This window comes from Salmo salar, chromosome ssa12 (genome assembly GCF_905237065.1).
Source record: "Salmo salar chromosome ssa12, Ssal_v3.1, whole genome shotgun sequence".
In the NCBI taxonomy this organism is placed as follows: Eukaryota; Metazoa; Chordata; class Actinopteri; order Salmoniformes; family Salmonidae; genus Salmo; species Salmo salar.
The window spans coordinates 37,905,454-37,925,320 of NC_059453.1; the positions used below are offsets into that span (position 1 = coordinate 37,905,454).

At 43.7% G+C, this 19,867-nt stretch overlaps 1 protein-coding gene across 2 annotated transcripts in view; it reads left to right on the forward strand.

Moving 5' to 3' along the window:
* LOC106564779 (apoptosis-stimulating of p53 protein 2) overlaps positions 1-19,867 on the forward strand; it is a 45,851-nt gene that overhangs the window by 16,189 nt on the left and 9,795 nt on the right. Inside the window, exons 2-13 of one of the 2 annotated variants that reach the window (XM_014131141.2) lie at positions 1,799-1,946; positions 2,488-2,601; positions 8,211-8,287; positions 8,387-8,488; positions 9,421-9,598; positions 10,191-10,372; positions 11,878-12,042; positions 12,700-12,934; positions 13,176-13,292; positions 13,945-14,060; positions 14,719-15,073; positions 15,349-16,112. In XM_014131141.2, coding sequence (XP_013986616.1) covers positions 1,799-1,946; positions 2,488-2,601; positions 8,211-8,287; positions 8,387-8,488; positions 9,421-9,598; positions 10,191-10,372; positions 11,878-12,042; positions 12,700-12,934; positions 13,176-13,292; positions 13,945-14,060; positions 14,719-15,073; positions 15,349-16,112 — 2,553 coding nt within the window. The remainder of the gene's footprint in view (positions 1-1,798; positions 1,947-2,487; positions 2,602-8,210; positions 8,288-8,386; positions 8,489-9,420; positions 9,599-10,190; positions 10,373-11,877; positions 12,043-12,699; positions 12,935-13,175; positions 13,293-13,944; positions 14,061-14,718; positions 15,074-15,348; positions 16,113-19,867) is intronic. The other variant, XM_014131142.2, reaches the window with a different exon arrangement.

The window sequence follows — 19,867 nt, forward strand, 5'->3', positions numbered from 1 at the left end:
GACCAACACTTTACATGTTGCGTGTAGTTTAGGATAACCTTTTCTGTCTTCTGTAAATGTAAGAAACATTGCCATGTGCTTTAAAATTCCGTTACCAAAAATCCACATATCGTTAAGATATTTTCTAATTTCTCTCCCTCATGAGCAGGGACAGATTAAGAAATCATAGGCTTTGTTTTTTATATAGTTAATTAGTGTTTTTACTGATATCAATTTTGTTTCATGAATTATTAAGGGGATGAAACTCAATTCTGTTACCAATTCGGTAACAGAATTTCAGACAAATTGGTAACGGAATGTCTGCATTTGAAATGGCTACAATGGGAAATCATAGTAGTCACAAAAAACAGATGCTACTGTTCTCCCTTTTGCTGGCGTACGATTATGTTCAGCTGATAAATGTTTTCCTTTCTCCTTCTGTTGTCTGCTTGTCAGAGAAAGAGGGTGGAAAGTCAGGACAACCTCTCTTCTCTATCCCTAATTAACGTAACCTCTCCCGGCTCTTACTGACACCTACCCATGAGCCCCCTCTCTTTAAATTCTTTATTTGGTCAGTCCACCCTGGCCTTGATTTCATCGTTCACAGACGTAATTTCTTGGTCCGGACCAGCCTTGATTTCAACTTCCACAGACGTCTGGACCGGCCCAAACATAGACGTTCAGATTTGGTACGGACACCTATGTTTCATAAGTTTGGACACCACAGTACAGTAAACAAAAGTAGAGAATAGTTCAGCATAGTACAGTAAATAAAAGTAGAATATAGTTCAGTAGAGTAAGGTACATTACACTATAATGTACTATACTCTACTGAACTATATTTACTGTTCTGTGCTATACTGTACTGTACTCTACATATCTCTACTGTGCTGTACTTTGATGTCCAAACGGGTGAAAAATAGACGTCTTTGATTGGTCCGGAACAAATCTGAACCAACCACATTTGGTCTTGTTTGGTGGTGTAGCTCAATAAAATAATAGCCATTGTGTAGAATAATACCTCAATATGCAAACGAGGATGTTGCGCCTTTGTATACGTATTTAGGATGAATGACATTCATATCCAAAATTATGCATTACTGTGTAGTGTAGATCAAAGACCCATGATGTTGCCTCAATTCTGTTACCGGTGTAAATCCACTTCACTTACTGTAGATCAATAACCAAAATAGATTTTTTTCAAACAAAAGGTGTCATGTCAGCTGACATCCCATTCTTTCTGCAGACATCTCTGAATCTTCATTCGGAGCAGATTTTTAATTGTTTGGAAATGTGGTGACATAAACTGAGGGAGATTTAACTGAAATTCTGTTACCAAACTTTGCATCTGCACAATTCTTTCAGTAAATGTATTTTTTAATTTTTATGTTCATTGTAAATTGTTAAAAGTAGTCATTGTGCATAGAGTTGTATGGTTTGTAATCTTTTAAATCAGTGGTTTTTGTTTGGCATACATTTCAAGTAAAGAATACGAGTCTCAGCGCAATTCTGTGGAATTGACCCTATTAGAAAAAAGTCCACACTGACAAATGACTCCCTGTAAGATTTTTGGATCCAAAATAGACATTGACCATCTGTTTGTTTTCGAATAGAACAGGTACCTAATGTGCTACTTATTCTGTTCTCACTATTTTTGCGAGTCCCCCACTGCGATGGATTTTTCTGAATTGGCTCAGTCTTTGTCTGGGGTTGGACCCAGATGTTCTATAACAGGGTTTCTTATTCTATCATATTGTACACAGCACCAATGTCTAGTAACACTGTTCTAATGGTCTATTTTTCACTGTCTGTGTCTTAGATGTTCCTCACCGTGTACCTCAGCAACAATGACCAGCATTTCACAGAGGTGCCCGTTACCCCGGAAACCCTGTGTCGTGATGTGGTGGAGCTGTGCAAGGAGCCCGGGGAGGGAGAATGCTACCTAGCTGAAATGTGGCGAGGCTCAGGTGGGTTTCAGAACGGTTCTCACTCAGTCTTCTCAATTGTATACCTTTTAAACTTGACGTAAAGTGCAAACTACTTAAGGATCAAGTTTATTGGACAGTAAAAAGAGACAGTAAAGTAAGTAGGAGAGGTGTGCTAGAAGGGCATGGGCCCTTCACCGTAGTCACGTGTGAGACTGTGGTATTACTGCTAGACCAGCCAGGACACTTCCTGACTAACTTTTAACGGCAGTGTTTACTCTAGGTTAATGTTATGGAGGGCTGCACTCATCAAAGTGTTGAACTGAATGAAACCAATCGAAGGCCAAAGTTTTCAGTGGTGGGTAGGAGGAACAACAACAACAAAAACTGTTCCATTTCACTCCCTAGCCCCTACAGCTTCGGTGTTCACTAATCTTAAAAGTGACATCATAGGTAAAAAGCAGTACCACTATCCCGTCAGATGTGAACACCTGAAGGGTAAAGGTTGGGGTAAGGGACCAAAATGGAACCGTGCCTTGGACTCAAGAACCGCTTACTCAGGCATCTTTCTTTGTCACACCAGAGCGCGCCATTAGTGACAGAGAGCGAATGCTGGACGTGCTCCAGCATTGGGGACAGCAGAGGGGTGAGGTTCGCTTCCTCCTGCGCCACGAACGGGCACCCTACAGAGAGTCAGGTGAGAGCCACAAACACACATTTTTCAATGCCCATCCCCCACCAGTACCCTGGATGGTAAATAGTGTGGTAACTGAATGTGTCAAGTGTAGCCTGAAAAATGGGGAAGCCTGGGTAGGCAGGTGTGTTTACTGGCTGTTATGTGTGTGGTGTACACAATGTTCTATTCGTCCTATGTTCCGTTACAGTTGAGCCAAAGTTCATACAGCCGGCTACTATTCTAACTGGCAGACACATTTCATTGTCCCCATTGTTGGGATGATGATTTCAATACAATTGTTACCATATTAGAGTTACTCCATGGCCACAATTGGATTTTAACTATGTCACATGTGAAGTAAAAACTCAAAATGATAAAGAAAGAATGTGTGAAAAGATTGTATATCTTCCTGTTATTTGGTGACGCATGCGGTTTTGACCATGGCACAATGCCAAGCATTCTAAACATTGCTGAGATAATTAAAATCTCTGTGATCTCTTGCGGCTGCTGGGAACATAGTTATTTAACAGGGTACACTCTCATTTTATGTCTTGCCTGCATTCTCTCAGGCCTAAAGGTCACCCAGGATTTTTCTGACTGACTACGTCCCACATGGCCTATGGGCCCTGGCCAATGTAGTGCACTATAAGGAATAGGATGCTATTCATGATGCAGCCTGTGTGTGGTGATGATGATATGCCACGGGCACTGTCTGTGACTAACCTAAGCAATGCCATGCCACCCCGTGTGCCACATGGCCCACACATACTAAGACTTAAGTAAATGCCTGGCAGAAAGATTTTTCAGCCATCCTTAATCCTTCTTTTGCCTCTTTTGCGTTTTCTTCTATATTTTGTATATTTTATATGAACTTACCATAACCCAGTGGCACTATTGTCACAGCATCCGTTGTGGTTGTTGGTTGTAAAAACACAGTCCAGTTTTTGAACACACCCCCATATGATGTAGAATATAGATCACTTTAACACACTTTAAAGGTGCTACACATAGGATTTGTATTTTATGTTTTCATTGTAATTTCAGAAAATGTTCATAGTATATCTGCAGTAATAGTGTAATGATAGTGTTTTGCAGTATTACTGACCCACCAGTGTTGTGATTGGCTGTGATTAGGGTTGCACATTTTGGGGAATATTCAGAGGTGGAAACTTTCTGTGGGAATTAACGGGAATATATGGGAATTAACGGAAATATATGCAATTTAATACTAATACCATTTAAATGTAGATGTTTTTTGCATTGGATATATTTACCGTATCATATGGAGACAGAAACATAAACATTTTACCTTATCATAAGTAGACATAATCACAAATGATTCAATCCTTCCAATAGAAATAAAAAAAACAATTTAGTTATGAATTGAACTTTAATTAAATGAGTACTCTTCACATGGGATGATTTCACTGAACAACAAAAGAAAGGGAATATTGAATGATCCCCAATGATCCATCGCATCTCCCATAACGTTTTCAACATACATCTGTATGTTTTGGTTGTCTTCCTCTCAGGCTTCCATGTCTTCTCCCTGGACCTCCTCAATGTCTGCCTCTTGAACATCAGACACTGAGGCCTCATCTTCACTGTCACTTTCCAACCTTGTTGTGGATGGCTCATTGTCAGGCTCAAAAAGCCTCAAATTTGCCCGGATGGCCACCAATTTTTCAACCCTTGTATTGGTCAGCCTGTTGCGTGCTTTGGTGTGTGTGTTCCCAAACAAGGACCAGTTGCGCTCTGAGGCCGCTGATTTTTGTGGGATTTGGAGGATGATGGAGGCAACAGGGGAAAGAGTCTCAGATCCACAAAGTCCCTTCCACCAGGTGGCTGATGAGATATGTTGGCCCGACTGCCTTATTGCATCTCCATCCCAAAGCCCTTTCTTGGAAGTGTACTTCGCCAGACTGCCAAGAACCTTGCCCTCATCCAGGCCAAGGTGGTGAGACACGGTAGTGATGACACCATAGGCCTTGTTGATCTCTGCACCAGACAGGATGCTCTTGCAAGCATACTTGGGGTCCAACATGTACACTGCAGCGTGTATGGGCTTCAGGCAGAAGTCTTCACACTTTTTGATGTATTTCAGAACTGCAGTTTCCTCTGCTTGGAGTAACAGTGAAGTGGGCAGGGTAGTACGGATTTCTTCTCTTACATCTGCAAGCAGAGTCTGAACATCAGACAGGACGGCATTGTCTCCCTCAATCTGTACAATGGCTATTGATATAGGTTTCAGGAGTTTCAGGCTGCTTACCACTCTCTCCCAAAATACATAATCCAGAAGGATCCTCTTGATGGGGCTGTCCATATCGGCAGACTGTGATATGGCCATTTCTTGGAGAGACACCTTCCCCTCCAGGAGACTGTCAAACATGATGACAACACCACCCCAACGGGTGTTGCTGGGCAGCTTCAATGTGGTGCTCTTATTCTTCTCACTTTGCTTGGTGAGGTAGATTGCTGCTATATGATATATATGATATAGATATATATGATATAGGATGACCCTTCACATACCTAACAATTTCCTTGGCTCTCTTGTAGAGTATATCCATTGTTTTCAGTGCCATGATGTCCTTGAGGAGCAGATTCAATGCGTGAGCCGCACAGCCAATGGGTGTAATGTGAGGGTAGGACTCCTCCACTTTAGAACAAGCAGCCTTCACGTTCGCAGCATTGTCTGTCACCAGTGCAAATATCTTCTGTGGTCCAAGGTCATTGATGACTGCCCTCAGCACATCTGCAATGTAGAGACTGGTGTGTCTGTTGTCCCTTGTGTCTGTGCTCTTGTAGAATACTGGTTGAGGGGTGGAGATTATGTAGTTAATTATTCCTTGCCCACAAACATTCGACCACCCATCAGATTATTGCAATACAGTTTCCTTTCTCTATGATTTGCTTGACCTTCACTTGAACTCTGTTGAACTCTGCATCCAGCAAATGAGTAGATAAAGCATGTCTGGTTGGAGGGGTGTATGCTGGGCGTAGAACATTCAGAAATCTCTTCCAATACACATTGCCTGTGAGCATCAGAGGTGAACCAGTTGCATAAACAGCATTTCTCTGACTACGTTCCTCCATTTAGTCTTACAAACTTTTTCTATCGAGAAGGTGTCTGATTCATCATTTTCACCTCGAATAGAAGTAGAGGGACTTTTGTCAGAGGTTGCTTGTTGTGAGCACTGAGGGAACTTTATGCACTTGGCCAGATGATTCTGCATCTTTGTTGCATACTTCACATATGATTTGGCACAGTACACAGCTTTTCCTTCTACATTAGCTGCAGTGAAATGTCTCCACACTTCAGATAGTGCCCGTGGAATTTTCTGGGAAAGATTAGAAAAAATTCGTAAAAAAACGACAAATAGAATTCCATGTACATTTAAATAGTTAAGTAGTTTGATTAAACAACTCCTTTGTAAGATAAATGTTTTAAAATTAAACATGTATGGAAACAGGTGAATTAATATTCCTCAGTTAGCAGGCTCAAGCAAGCTAAAACCCACATGGTAGCAAAATCTAACTAGCAGAAATTGTTAACATGTTAGAAATGATTTAAACACACTTTGCTGTTGGCAACTATTTACTAGTTAACAAAAAATCATGTCTGTCATAAAATATTTTCACCCCACCCAGTATTGTAATCAAAACTTACCAGAAAGCAAGTATTCCTAGGCTCAGACAGTGTAGTAGTGCGGGCTCAATAGCATCTCATTAGTGTGCAAGATCTTGAGAATCAGCTGTACATGTGATTGAAGAGTGCACTGTGCATGCAGAGGGTTGCAATTCCATTGACTTGGGGATAGTTTAACCACAATATGCCACAAACCAAAATATGCCACAAGACCTAGAATTGCCTTATGTGTATCCCACAAAAAAGTTCACTGTTATAAGCCAGCTTTTTGATGAATTTAAGCAAAATTGCCAAAATTTACCGGAAGGATTCCGACCCTTTGCAACCCTAACTGTGATATTCGCTTATTGATTTCTCTTGACAGGGCGGCATCTGTTGACAAAATGGGAAAGCTGTTTTGATTTTGTGGCTGTGTTTATCGGAAATCAGGTCAAGCGGCCAATGTAGAAATTGCTCTGTCATTTCCTGGGTGCTAAAATTCTACACTGTTCACTCAATTTCAGTTTATGTGAGAAAACAAGCACTGAATAGTGTAGGGAATCACTGTACCATCTATATCGCTGTGAAATATATTTCATAACAAAAAATATATTTCATAAGAAAAAATCTAGTTTTTACAGCTGTTCGAAGCTGGTGGACCACGACCGAAAGTAAAAGGCTCAAGCGCGAGTCTCCGCCATGTTACGGGGGAGGGGGGACATTTGTTTTGAATGCAGCCCAGTGCTGTTGCAATTCACCTAGCTTCCACATGTGTAAGCACCTTTTAAACAACTGCACCTTGTAGTCTTAGGTAGCATGCTAACCGTTCACCGCCCTCTCAGCTGGGGTGTATTCATTATGGAAACCATTTACCATTTAAGAACCAAACGGAAGCAAACAGAGTAAAACATGTTTTTATTGGACAAATTCAGGTAGGTCCCTCCCCATTTTTGTTCCGTTTGCTTCCATTTAAGAACCGCTTTGCAACAGAAATGGTGTCATGAAAATGCCCATGCTCATGGTTAAAGTGAGCCCATAGGGAACAGTACACTTTACTTTCATTGCTGTGATTTATGTTTTGTGCTTGTTATTTTTTCTGCGAATATCTGCGTTGCGTTTTCATGAGACGATTAGCCAAGGTCATGTTCTTTTCAATGGTACCACTATGTGATGCCCCCTCATAACTTAGTCCTTTATGTTACTTGAAAACAACAGAAAGCCCTTTCTTTCTTAACCCAAGGCTTTCTGTTCATTTGAGAACCTTGTGTAGGTCCATGAGTTTGGGTATCTAGTTGCTTGGAATGACGGGCCCCCTACGCAGGACTAATCCGTATTACGCAACAGAACAGTGCAAGGGATATCACAGCACAAAGGCTTTATTATTTGTTCTCAGGACACGATTGTAGTCAATTACAACCAGTCTGGCTTGGCTCCCTGTTTTGCTTGTGCTGTTATTACCATATAAGGTGTAGGATTTTGGTTGTATAACTAATAATCCTGTGTTGTGGCCCCCCAAAGAGCTAATTAAAGGGATCAGCCTTGTTGTTCAGCCTTTTTTGGTTACCCATATAAGCTGTTCGTAGAACAGCATTGCATAACCGTCAGACACTGGCACAGGAAGAGCAACTGTGTGGACGAGGCTTGGTTCTTTGGCTGCTCCACCAGTTGTTACATAATGAGCAGTTCTACAACTCATGCTTGTCCTTTTCATCCCGTATCTTCAGAGTATGACCCCTATTCATGGTGCAGTGCTCGGGTCTTGTGTCGGTTTTCCGGGTCATGTTTGTTCCGTCTTTGGTCATAAACAGACTGAAGTACACAAACAAATTGGAGCCCCCTTTTAACAGAGATTCCTCCGGATGCGGAATTTTCCCCAAATAGCAATTAGCTTCTCACCTCTTTATACTTCCCATGATCAGTTGTGAAGCAAATGCATGTCCCTCTCCAACAGTTAGATACAAACACACACACTCACAAGACCGCTGTATTTTGTCTTGTATAGGCGGATCAAGGGTTTCCGATCACTCATCCAAAAGGAACATGGTCATGGTCCCTGTGGACCGATGCATGGAAAATGGGGTGAGTGAAAGAATTGTATTACATTAAAATGAAGGAAGGTGGAAGCCAATGGTTTAATGGTGTGGTGTGACACGTTCTTTGTCATTATTGACCCCCCAGGTGGTACCGCCTCGCATGGACATCACCCTCTCGGAGCTGCAGGAGATGGCGTCACGGCAACAGCAGCAGATCAATTCGCAGCAGCAGCTCCTGGCCTCAAAGGTAGGGCAAGACATTGGCCATGTTGGAGAGCATGATACATTGTGGGTAAATTGTGACTGACCGACTTGGCTATAAATAATAATCAGTAGTTATTTATGATGCAAAGGGATTTGTAGATCAGTGCAGTCGATGTCAAACAAGCCCATTGACTCGTTTGGCAGAGGAGTACAGCCACTAAATAAGGTCAAGACATGTAATTCTTCACCTTGTCTCATGCCGAGGCCAGCGTGAGGCAGATAGGCCTGTATGGCAGGGCTCTAGATGAGACAATGTCCAATAAAAAAAGTTGTTTCTTTCCCTTTCTTACCAGTGCTTATTAGCTTGACATAGGCTTCCAGTTGAATAGGCCTGCTCTAGCGTCTGGTTCCTCTCAAGGTTTCTTCCTAGACAGTTCTTCTTCACACTGTCCCCTCTGCATTCTCTTTATTAAGGTCTATTAATAAAGGCAAGTCTTTTTCTTTAAAGACATGGGAAGGTCTGTGTGACCTCCTACACTGAGTTAGAAGTTTACAAAGGCTACAATAGAGAATGCTAACCTGTCGCCATTACCGGTAACAGTGAAGGTTAGCATTTTACATGTACATTTTAGTCATTAAGCTGATGCTCTTATCCAGAGCGAGGGGGGGTATCATCTTTGCGCTTCTCCATATGAATGTATAAGTGTTCAGAAACACCTTCTATTCTCACTAAAAGTGACTCCAAAATAACAATACATTATTCTGTATTTAGTTACTATTGGGCAAGACATGATACAAAAGACACCCAAAAACAAACTGCAAATGCTGAGTTTTATATAGTCACAAACAGGATGTAGTCATTGTGTGCCAGGGATATGGGACCAAATACTACTACTTTGACTACTTTAATACACCGTGGGTATTATTAAAAACTTTAATCTGAACTTAAAAATGTTTTCTTGTTTGGTCGGCTAGGAGCAGCGTCTGCGCTACCTGAGGCTGCAAGAGCAGCGACAGCAGCAGCAGCAGGCGTCAGAGCAGGAGAGACTACGTCAGCTCCGTGAGAACGCTGAGAACCAGGAGACCAAGCTGCGGCGTGTGCGGGCCCTCAAGGGTCAAGTGGAGCAGAAACGCCAAAGCAACAGCAAACTGGGTCAGTGCCAAGGGGAGAGGGAGGAGTCGAGGAAACTCGATGAAGAGGGGTTTGGGGAAGGAGCTGAGTAGGGATTTCTGAGTGGCATGTTTTTTTCCAAATTGACGCACTCGACATTGCTTCACACGAAATGCCACTGTTTTAGCTGGTTGGCTTAGTCCTACAGCATACACCCAGCTAACTACTTTTGGTTCAAAAGAAGATTCCAGGTTTTAGTTTCCAGAATATTATTTTGTCCAGTTTTTCTGTGTATTCCAAGAATGTACACCTGACAGTTATGGGAACGTTGTGTATTAAGGTTATTTATTTTGACATCAAAAAACTATTGAACCCGAAGGTGCAATTTGGGGGAATGTTTTTTTATTTATTTTTCTTTGCCATACCAGACGTTCACAGAACATGTTTAGGTGTAAGATAAAATCTTGACGTTAACGGAACATTCGATTTTGGTTTGAACTAACACGTCATTAGCATTCTCTAAATGTTACTTTTCAAATTTGACTAACATGCGTGTCTTTCTGTCTGTGTGTGTGTGTGTGTGCGTGCTTGCATGTGTTTGTTGATTTGCGTGTGTGTGTGCCTGGCCGTATAGTGGAGGAGATAGAGCAGATGAACGGGCTGTTTCAGAGTAAGCAGCGCGAGCTCCTGGTGGCCGTCTCCAGAGTGGAGGAGCTGAGCAGGCAGCTGGAGACCCTGAAAAGCGTCAAGATGGAGTCCTCTCATGACGGCCCTAGCTCCGCCGGCGAGCTGGAGCGTCTTTACAAGGAGCTGCAGGTAAGAAAATATCAGATTTGTCTGCTTCCACAGAAGTTTAGTTTTGCAGCATTTACAGGTAGACTCTGCAAAATAACATGAACACAGCGGACGACAAACATACACTATATGACCAAAAGTATGTGGACACCTGCTTGTCGAACATCTCATTCTATAATCATGGTCATTAATATGGAGTTGGTCCCCCCTTTGCTGCTATAACAGCCTCCACCCTTCTGGGAAGGCTTTCCACTAGATGATGGAAGATTGCTGTGTGGACTTGCTTCCATTCAGCCACAAGAGTTCAGGCACTGATGCAGCATTAGTGAGGTCAGGCACTGATGTTGGGCGATTAGGCCTGGCTCTCAGTCGGCATTCCAATTCCCGAAGGTGTTCGATGGGGTTGAGGTCAGGGTCTGTGCAGGCCAGTCAAGTTCTTCCACACCAATCTCGACAAACCATTTCTGTATGGTCCTTGCATTGTTCATGGGGGCATTGTCATGTTGAAACAGGAAAGGGCCTTCCCCAAACTGTTGCCACAAAGTTGGAAGCACAGAATCGTCTAGAATGTCATTGCATGCTGTAGCGTTAAGATTTCCCTTCACTGGAACTAAGGGGTCTAGCCCAAACCATGAAAAAGAGCCCCACACCATTATTCCTCCTCCACCAAACTTTACAGTGGGCACTATGCATTCGGGCAGGTAGCGTTCTCCTGGTATCTGCCAAACCCAGATTCGTTGGTCGGACTGCCAGATGGTGAAGCGTGATTCATCACCCAAGAGAACGCGTTTCCACTGCTCCAGATACCAACAGCGAGCTTTATACTACTCCAGCTGACGCTTGGCATTGCACATGGTGATCTTAAGCTTGTGTGTGACTGCTTGGCCATGGAAACCCATTTCATGAAGCTCCCAACAAGCAGTTCTTGTGCTGACGTTGCTTCCAGAGGCAGTTTGGAACTTGGTAGTGAGTGTTGCAACCAAGGACGGTCGATTTTTACACACTACGCGCTTCAGCACTCGGTGGTCCCGTTCTGTGAGCTTGTGTGGCCTACCACTTCGAAGCTGAGCCGTTGTTGCTCCTAGACGTTTCCACTTTGCAATAACAGAACTTACAGTTGACCGGGACAGCTCTAGCAGTGCAGAAATTTGACAAAATCACTTTTTGGAAAGGTGGCATCCTATGACGGTGCCACGTTGAAAGTCACTGAGCTCTTCAGTAAGGCCATTCTACTGCCAATGTTTGTCTATGGAGATTGCATGGTGGTGTGCTTGGTTTTATACACCTGTCAGCAACGGGTGTGGCTAAAATAGCCGGATCCACTCATTTGAACGGGTGTCCACATACTTTTGTATATATAGTGTATACCCCTGAATAAAACTGCTGTCTCTGAAGTTTTCTTAGAGCTTTTATTAGAACTCAGTAGAGCTTGGTTTGCCTCGGCTTAGTTCGGCCCAGTAGTGGGAAAAGCTCTATACACACACAAAGCTGAGTCTAGCTCTTTCTCACTTTCCTCCCGATTTAAGCTGAGGAATAAGCTGAACCAGGACCAGAGTGCCAAGCTGCAACAGCAGCGTGAGAGCCTGAGCAAGCGCAACCTGGAGGTGGCCACCATGGACAAGCGAGTGGTCGAACTCCGCGAACGGCTGTGGAAGAAGAAGGCAGCATTACAGCAGAAGGAGAACCTGCCCGTGAGTCAAGACGAGGTTCAAAGTTAAAAAACGTTATTGTTCCCTTAAGGCAGTGTTCATCAGACTACATCAGCCCCACGTTTATTGGAACTAAGCTGAGGAGGGGTGCCAGGGAAATGTATCACCAATTCATAGACAGAGCAGTCCATGAGATCAATGTGATGTGTGCAGGAGTAACCTTTTACTCCTTCGTCCCTACGTTAGGGATGGGCAACTTTGATGGGCGTGGGGCCCACAGAAAATCCGAACTTATCACGAGGGTCCACAGTGGCTCAAGTGTCTGAGTACCCAAATCCACACTTTTGGGGGCACTTAAGTGAAATTTTGTTGGCCCCCCCTCACCATGCAAGTAAAACGTTTAAGCAGCTCCCTTCTTGACAGCAGAGATAAAACATTTTTTAACTCTCAGCAGTAAGTTGAGACCCCGACTGAGTTCCTAAAAACGTTGTTTTTGTTTATTATTATTATTATTATTATTATTATTATTATTATTATTATATATATATTTTTTAATGGAAATTGATCCGCGGGCCTCCAAAACCACGGGCCGCCCATCCCTGGCCTACATAGGGTGACATTACATATTATAAGACTCATAATAAGATATTATTAAGGCTCATACTAATAAAGCATCATACCTGCTAACTTTAGATAAAGTGTTACCCAAACATTCTCCAGGTCCCCACAAAGAGCCAGGCCCTGCAGCCGTGTGGCCCCTCCAGAGTGGCGGCCGTAGGCCCTTATATCCTGTCCTCCACCGCGGCCCCAGGGCCTCCGGTGCCCAGCCGACAGGAGCTCCTGATCAAGCCTGCCTACCCCGACGGCACCACCACCTTACCCATGCCAGACTCCTCCATGAAGGCCCCTCCTAGACCGCTTAAACCCTACTCAGGTAAAAACATTGTTTCGTTATGGATGATTTTACTTTGTGTGTGTGTGTGTGTGTGTGTGTGTGTGTGTGTGTGTGTGTGTGTGTGTGTGTGTGTGTGTGTGTGTGTGTGTGAAAGTGAATGCATTGGCCGTGTCTTAGTGTACATGTGTGTAACTGTGCAGTAGTAGATTGTGTACATCTATTTGCCTTTTGCAATTCAATTGCTCTTTCCATGTGTTAACACTTCTCCACGCTCTGACAGGTTTCCAGCCATCCAAGCTGTCCGACTGGTCCAGCTCCAGTGCGGAGTCCAGCGGCAGTCATCATGGCATGTCCTCTACTCTGCCTCGCATGTCCAGCCTCTCCTCACAGGGCTCAGGTATCTTCCTTCGACTTGGCTAGGAACCAGGGTTGGGGTCAGTTCCACTGCATGAATGAACAAATCCGAATAGAAAAGAATGGGCAATTTTGAATTAATGAAGGGAATTCTTGCTAAGGCCATATTATTTCGAAATTAGTGTCAGGTCACCCCCTGAGATGTAGCATAGTGTTTTATTAAACTGATGCTGGGAATATATTCAAAATAAAGACTGGCTCCAGGTTACACTGATTTTGATATGTTTATGATTCTGACCATCTTGGTAATGTTCGGTTAACGTTCTTATGTGGATGTCATATGGTTTGGATAATGTTCTAATATGACATGGATGTTATCTGGTTTTGATCATGTAAATGTCATATGGTTTGGATAATGTTCTAATATGACATGGATGTTATCTGGTTTTGATCATGTAAATGTCATAAGGTTTGGATAATGTTCTAATATGACATGGATGTTATCTGGTTTTGATCATGTAAATGTCATATGGTTCAGATGATGTTCTGATGTGCCAGGGTTGTGGGTTCGATTCCCACGGGGGACCAGTACAAAAAAAAAGTGTATGAAATGTATGCATTCACTACTGTAAGTCGCTCTGGATAAGAGCGTCTGCTAAATGACTAAAATGGAAATGGAAATGATGTGGTTGCAGGAGATGCCGAGACCCTCAAGGACCAAAAGGGGCGTCACATTTCTATGTTTGACACCCCGCCTCCCGTCCCCTCACGGAACAATCAGAGCAGCGAGGACCTCTTGAGGGATGCCCAGGTACTGCTACTGATTTTCAGAAGCATTTTAGGAACCTTTCTTTTTATATAACTAGTCAGTAAAGAGCAAATTCTTATTTACAATGATGACCTACCCCAGCCAAACCCCAGACAACGTTGGGTCAATTGAGCGCCACCCTATTGGACTCCCAATCACAGCCGGATGTGGTACAGCCTGGATTCGAACCAGGGACTGTAGTGACTCCTCTTGCACTAAGATGCAGTGCCTTAGACCGCTGCGCCACTCGGGAGCCCATACGGTATCCACAGAGGCTCAAAGGTCATTCAGTATACTTCAAATATGCTCCCTTGCTATGTTCCTCCCTACCGGACTTCCTTTCTTGCTAGATGTGATCACAGACCCACAGAGAATGTGGTCAGAGAGATATAGATTATTCCGCTCTCCATTGTTTAGCTTTTTCCAAAAATGCCTGATTAGTCAATGAAGCAGCTTCAATGTATTTTTGATATACAGGGTTGCACTGTTTTTTGTTGGTGGTTTAATTCCCTAATGGCCCACATATTTAATACTGGATATGTGTGTGAACTGTCAGTTGCATTGGATAAAACCAGCTGTTAACTGACATTTGTTGCAGTGATATTACTATGCATTTCATTTTCATCATACTATGTATGTTACGGTCTTCTTGACCCAATAGGCTGGTGGTAAGGCTCTCGGCAAGGTGCCACCTCCTATCCCTACCAAGCCCCCGACCTTCGGCAAACCGCCCTACAGCACGGGCACCTTCCCGGGCAAGGCAAAACCGTCCGCCTCCCTCCATCTGTGTGCACCTCCGCCCATCCCCATCCACAGCCACACCCTGCCTCTGCCCCCCAAGCAGGAGGCTCCTCCGGCGGCCACGGTGCGCCCCTTCACCCCCGATCCTCCAGAGTCCACAGTGGCAGTGCCTGTCCTCCAGAAGCCACAGACGGTGGCGGCCTCCTCCATCTACTCCATGTACACCCAACAGCCCAGGACAGGCGGGGGCACTCTGACACGCACACAGCCCAGAGGTGAGAGAAAGAGCCATGGGCTACTGTAGTGTCTTGGCTACTCCTGTGACTCCTGGATCTTTACTCTGTTACTAAACTGAGTAATTTGTTAAAATCATTCTGCATTTTCTGTTATTGTTTTGCAAAATTACCTGCCTTAAATGTCCCTACTTACAGCCTTACTCTTTTAAAAGATGTAATGGGGATTGTGTTATCGTGCTAGATTGTTTTATTGCTATGAAGCAGCTTGCTTGATCCCATTCACACGCATTGACCATTCACTCTTTCTCTGATAGTGTATGGAAAGCCAGTCATCCCAGGCAGTGGGGGGCAGCAGTCGCTCCTTCAGGATTCCATCTATTCGGGGGCCGGCGATTTCGAAGTGGACCAGGGGGGTCCCGGTCTGGCGCCTCCGGCCCCTGAGAGCCAGGGGGGCCAAGAGACAGAGCGGGCCCCTCGTCCCCTCAGCCCAACCAAGCTCCTCCCCTTCATCTCGCACCCCCACCGGCACCCTAGCGACGCCGACCTGGAGGCCCTGCGCCGCCGGCTTCACCATGCCCCGCGGCCCCTCAAGAAGCGCAGCTCCATTACAGAGCCTGAGGGCCCCGCGGGGCCCAACATCCAGAAGCTGCTCTACCAGAAGACCACACTGGCCGCCATGGAGACTGTTGTGGCGTCTCCCTACGAGGGTGAAGGTGGAGGAACATGGAAGGAGGGCGCCAGTGCCATTGGAGCTCCAGACCGCACGGCTACGTCCCAAGTTTTTGCCGCCGCAGCATCCCTCGTTGAGACAGAGGAAGACGCACAAGTGCCTCCACCTCAGCCGCCCCGCTCGCCCATCCCAGAGCCCTCTTCCTCCTCCAGCCACACACTGCCCCAGTCGCTGGAGGAAGAAGAGCCAGAGCCCTGTCCCCCGCCCCCCCATCAGACAGAAGCCTACCTGGAGGAGTACCCGCCCTACCCGCCCCCTCCATACCCCAGCGCGGGGGAGCAGGACCTGGGGGAGGACACCCTCAGCATGCAGGCTCCGGAGGTCACGGGACAAGTCACTCTGCCTCCGGTATGTAGCCACACCCACACTCTATGTCCAAATGCCCCATACTAGCATACTACATAGTATGAATTCATGTTTTAGCCAAACATACTAAAATGTGTGCTGGTAGGGATATTGGGGTACATGGATGGTGAGATATTTGGTATTGGGAAACCATTTCGATTGATGCATTGTTTGTGTGACATATATAATATACAGTTGAAGTCGGAAGTTTACGTACGCTTAGATTGGAGCCATTAAAACTAGTTTTTCAACCACTCCACAAATTTCTTGTTAACAAACTATAGTTTTGGCAAGTCGGTTAGGACATCTACTTTGTGCATGACACAAGTAATGTTTCCAACAATTGTTTATAGACAGATTATTTCACTTATAATTCACTGTATCACAATTCCAGTGGGTCAGAAGTTTACATACACTAAGTTGACTGTGCCTTTAAACAACTTGGAAAAATCCAGAAAATGATGTCATGGCATTAGAAGCTTCTGATAGGCTAATTGACATGATTTGAGTCAATTGGAGGTGTACTTGTGGATGTATTTCAAGGCCTACCTTCAAACTCAGTGCCTCTTTGCTTGACATCATGGGAAAATCAAAAGAAATTAACCAAGACCTTAGAAAAAAAATTGTATACCTCCACAAGTCTGGTTCATCCTTGGGAGCAATTTCCAAATGCCTGAAGGTACCACGTTCATCTGAACAAACAATAGTACGCAAGTATAAACACCATGGGACCCGCAGCCATCATACCGTTCAGGAAGGAGATGCGTTCTGTCTCCTAGAGATGAACATACTTTGGTGCAAATCAATCCCAGAATAACAGCAAAGGACCTTGTGAAAATGCTGGAGGTAACAGGTTCAAAATGATCTATATCCACAGTAAAACGAGTCCTATATCGACATAACCTGAAAGGCCGCTCAGCAAGGAAGAAGCCACTGCTCCAAAACCGCCATAAAAAGCCAGACTACGGTTTGCAACTGCACATGGGGACAAAGATCACACTTTTTGGAGAAATGTCCTCTGGTCTGATGAAACAAAAATAGAACTGTTTGGCCATAATGACCATTGTTATGTTTGGAGGAAAAAGGGGGAGGCTTGCAAGCCAAAGAACACCATCCCAACCGTGAAGCACGGGGGGGGGGGCAGCATCATGTTGTGGAGGTGCTTTGCTGCAGTAGGGACTGGTGCACTTCACAAAATAGATAGCATCATGAGAGAGGAAAATTACGTGGATATATTGAAGCAACATCTCAAGACATCAGTCAGGAAGTTAAAGCTTGATCGCAAATGGGTCTTCCAAATGGACAATGACCCGAAGCATACTTCCAAAGTTGTGGCAAAATGTCTTAAGGACAACAAAGTCAAGGTATTGGAGTGGCCATCACAAAGCCCTGACCTCAATCCTATAGAAAATCAGTTGGCAGAACTGAAAAAGCGTGAGCGAACAATGAGGCCTACAAACCTGACTAAGTTACACCAGCTCTGTCAGGAGGAATGGGCCAAAATTCACCCAACTTATTGTGGGAAGCTTGTGGAAGGCTACCAGAAACATTTGACCCAAGTTAAACAATTTAAAGGCAATGCTACCATATACTAATTGAGTGTATGTAAACTTCTGACCCACTGGGAATGTGATGAAAGAAATAAAAGCTGAAATAAATCATTCTCTCTACTATTATTCTGACATTTCACATTCTTAAAATAAAGTGGTGATCCTAACTGACCTAAGACAGGGAATTTTTACTAGGATTAAATGTCAGGAATTGTGAAAAGCTGAGTTTAAATGTATTTGGTTAAGGTGTATGTAAACTTCTGACTTCAACTGTATATGCCCACCTGAGGATCTGTCTTTTTCAGCCATCTGTGTTTGAATGGTGTAAAATCCACTTGTCACTAGGGCTGTTGCGGTGACCATATTACCTCCACACTGGCAGTCATGAGTCATGACGGCAGTAAAATTCCATGTGACCGTTGAGTCACGGTAATCACCTCTTATGCACTCTGGACATGCTTTGGTAGTACCCAACTCACTAACGACCATCAAGTCCTAATGGCCTAGTACTCAGCGCTCTGTTGTTCCTCTAACCACTCTGACACCAATGCAAATACAATGGAAAATCACATCAAACACTTATCATCAAAACAGTATCATGCTTTTAAAACTCACCTCACTGTGATGATCAATTTGTAGAAGTTCAACAACAGGTCAAATTGACTAGAAAACATGGTCATTCTGGATAGTTTCAAAGCCTAACACAACAAAATCGACAGCGCTTTCTGAGGTGATGATTAATTCAAAACCCCCGTATGCATATTAGAGCTTATGTACAGTTGAAGTCGGAAGTGAATACAGTGAATTATAAGTGAAATAATCTGTCTGTAAACAGTTGTTGAAAAAATTACTTGTCATGCACAAAGTAGATGTCCTAACCGACTTGCCAAAACTATAGTTTGTTAACAAGATATTTGTGGAGTGGTTGAAAAACGAGTTTTAATGACTCCAATCTTAGTGTATGTAAACTTCCGACTTCGACTGTATACACATAACCTTTATATGAACCCAAGCCCCCCCCCCAAAAAGGAATTTAAATAATGGTTGTGTCATTCTGTAATACATAGCCTACCGCATATTACACACGGCACAAAAACATAAAAACAAAAAAATGATTTAAGATGTCTTTGGTACATAATTGGTCCAGCTAGCCTATACTACAAAATTAAACATATTCAAGTAATCCCCTTTGAGTGTGGACTGTATTACTATCCATACTGGATGGACTGGTTACCTTTATTCTATACTCCAAACGTTCTATCCATGAGTCTGGGATGGATTTTGAATAGCCTAGTAATAGTGCATTTTTTAATAGGTCATAATTAAAAGGCTGACACATTAACTTTAGCTACAGAATATCTCACCAATGTGCGTTTCATCTCCCCTCATTCCTTTCTCGAGCGTGCAGTGAGGGGCTGTCAATAGTGAGGGGCTGTCAACAGAAATGTGTTTAGTGTGAAAACATGTTACTATCTATGTTCCTGAACATATTTCGCTTGGTTTCCCAAGTGAAGGAACAGGGTTGGAGAGCTCATGGCATACAGAGTTTGGGCGGAATATTACTTGTTCCGCAGCGAGAGGCTGCATGCTCCTCAAATAGTGGTTGATGCGTGGACCGAAATAAGTGTTGTTATAAGCCCAGACTTTTCTATATGCAGTCCCATGTGAAAGCAGAGTTTTGATGGTTGCCACTAAAAAGAGGAGGATCCCAGCTGCTACTATATTTATTTTCAGCTGCTCATATTAAGCACATGCTCCACTATAAATCCAGAGTAGTCTACCCGCCCACCATAGCAGGAAAGCGGCCTACATTCACTATTCGAGCACGTATGTTTTTTTCCCTGCCCCTGTACCTGGCCATTTGGGGCCATTTTAAATCTAAGCTAATTTTACATACAGTACCAGTCAAAAGTTTGGAAACCTACTCACCTATTCATTCCAGGGTTTCTCTTTATTTTGACTATTTTCTACATTGTAGAATAATAGTGAAGACATCAAAACTATGAAATCATGTTGTAACCAAAAAAGTGTTAAACAAATGGAGATTTTCCAGATTGACTGACCTTCATGTCTTCACTATTATTCTACCTTCATGAACTTTCAAAGTTCTTGAAATTGAAAGTAATGATGGACTGTCCTTTCTCTTTGCTTATTTGAGCTGTTCTTGCATAAATATGGACTTGGTTTTTCATCAAATAAGGCTATCTT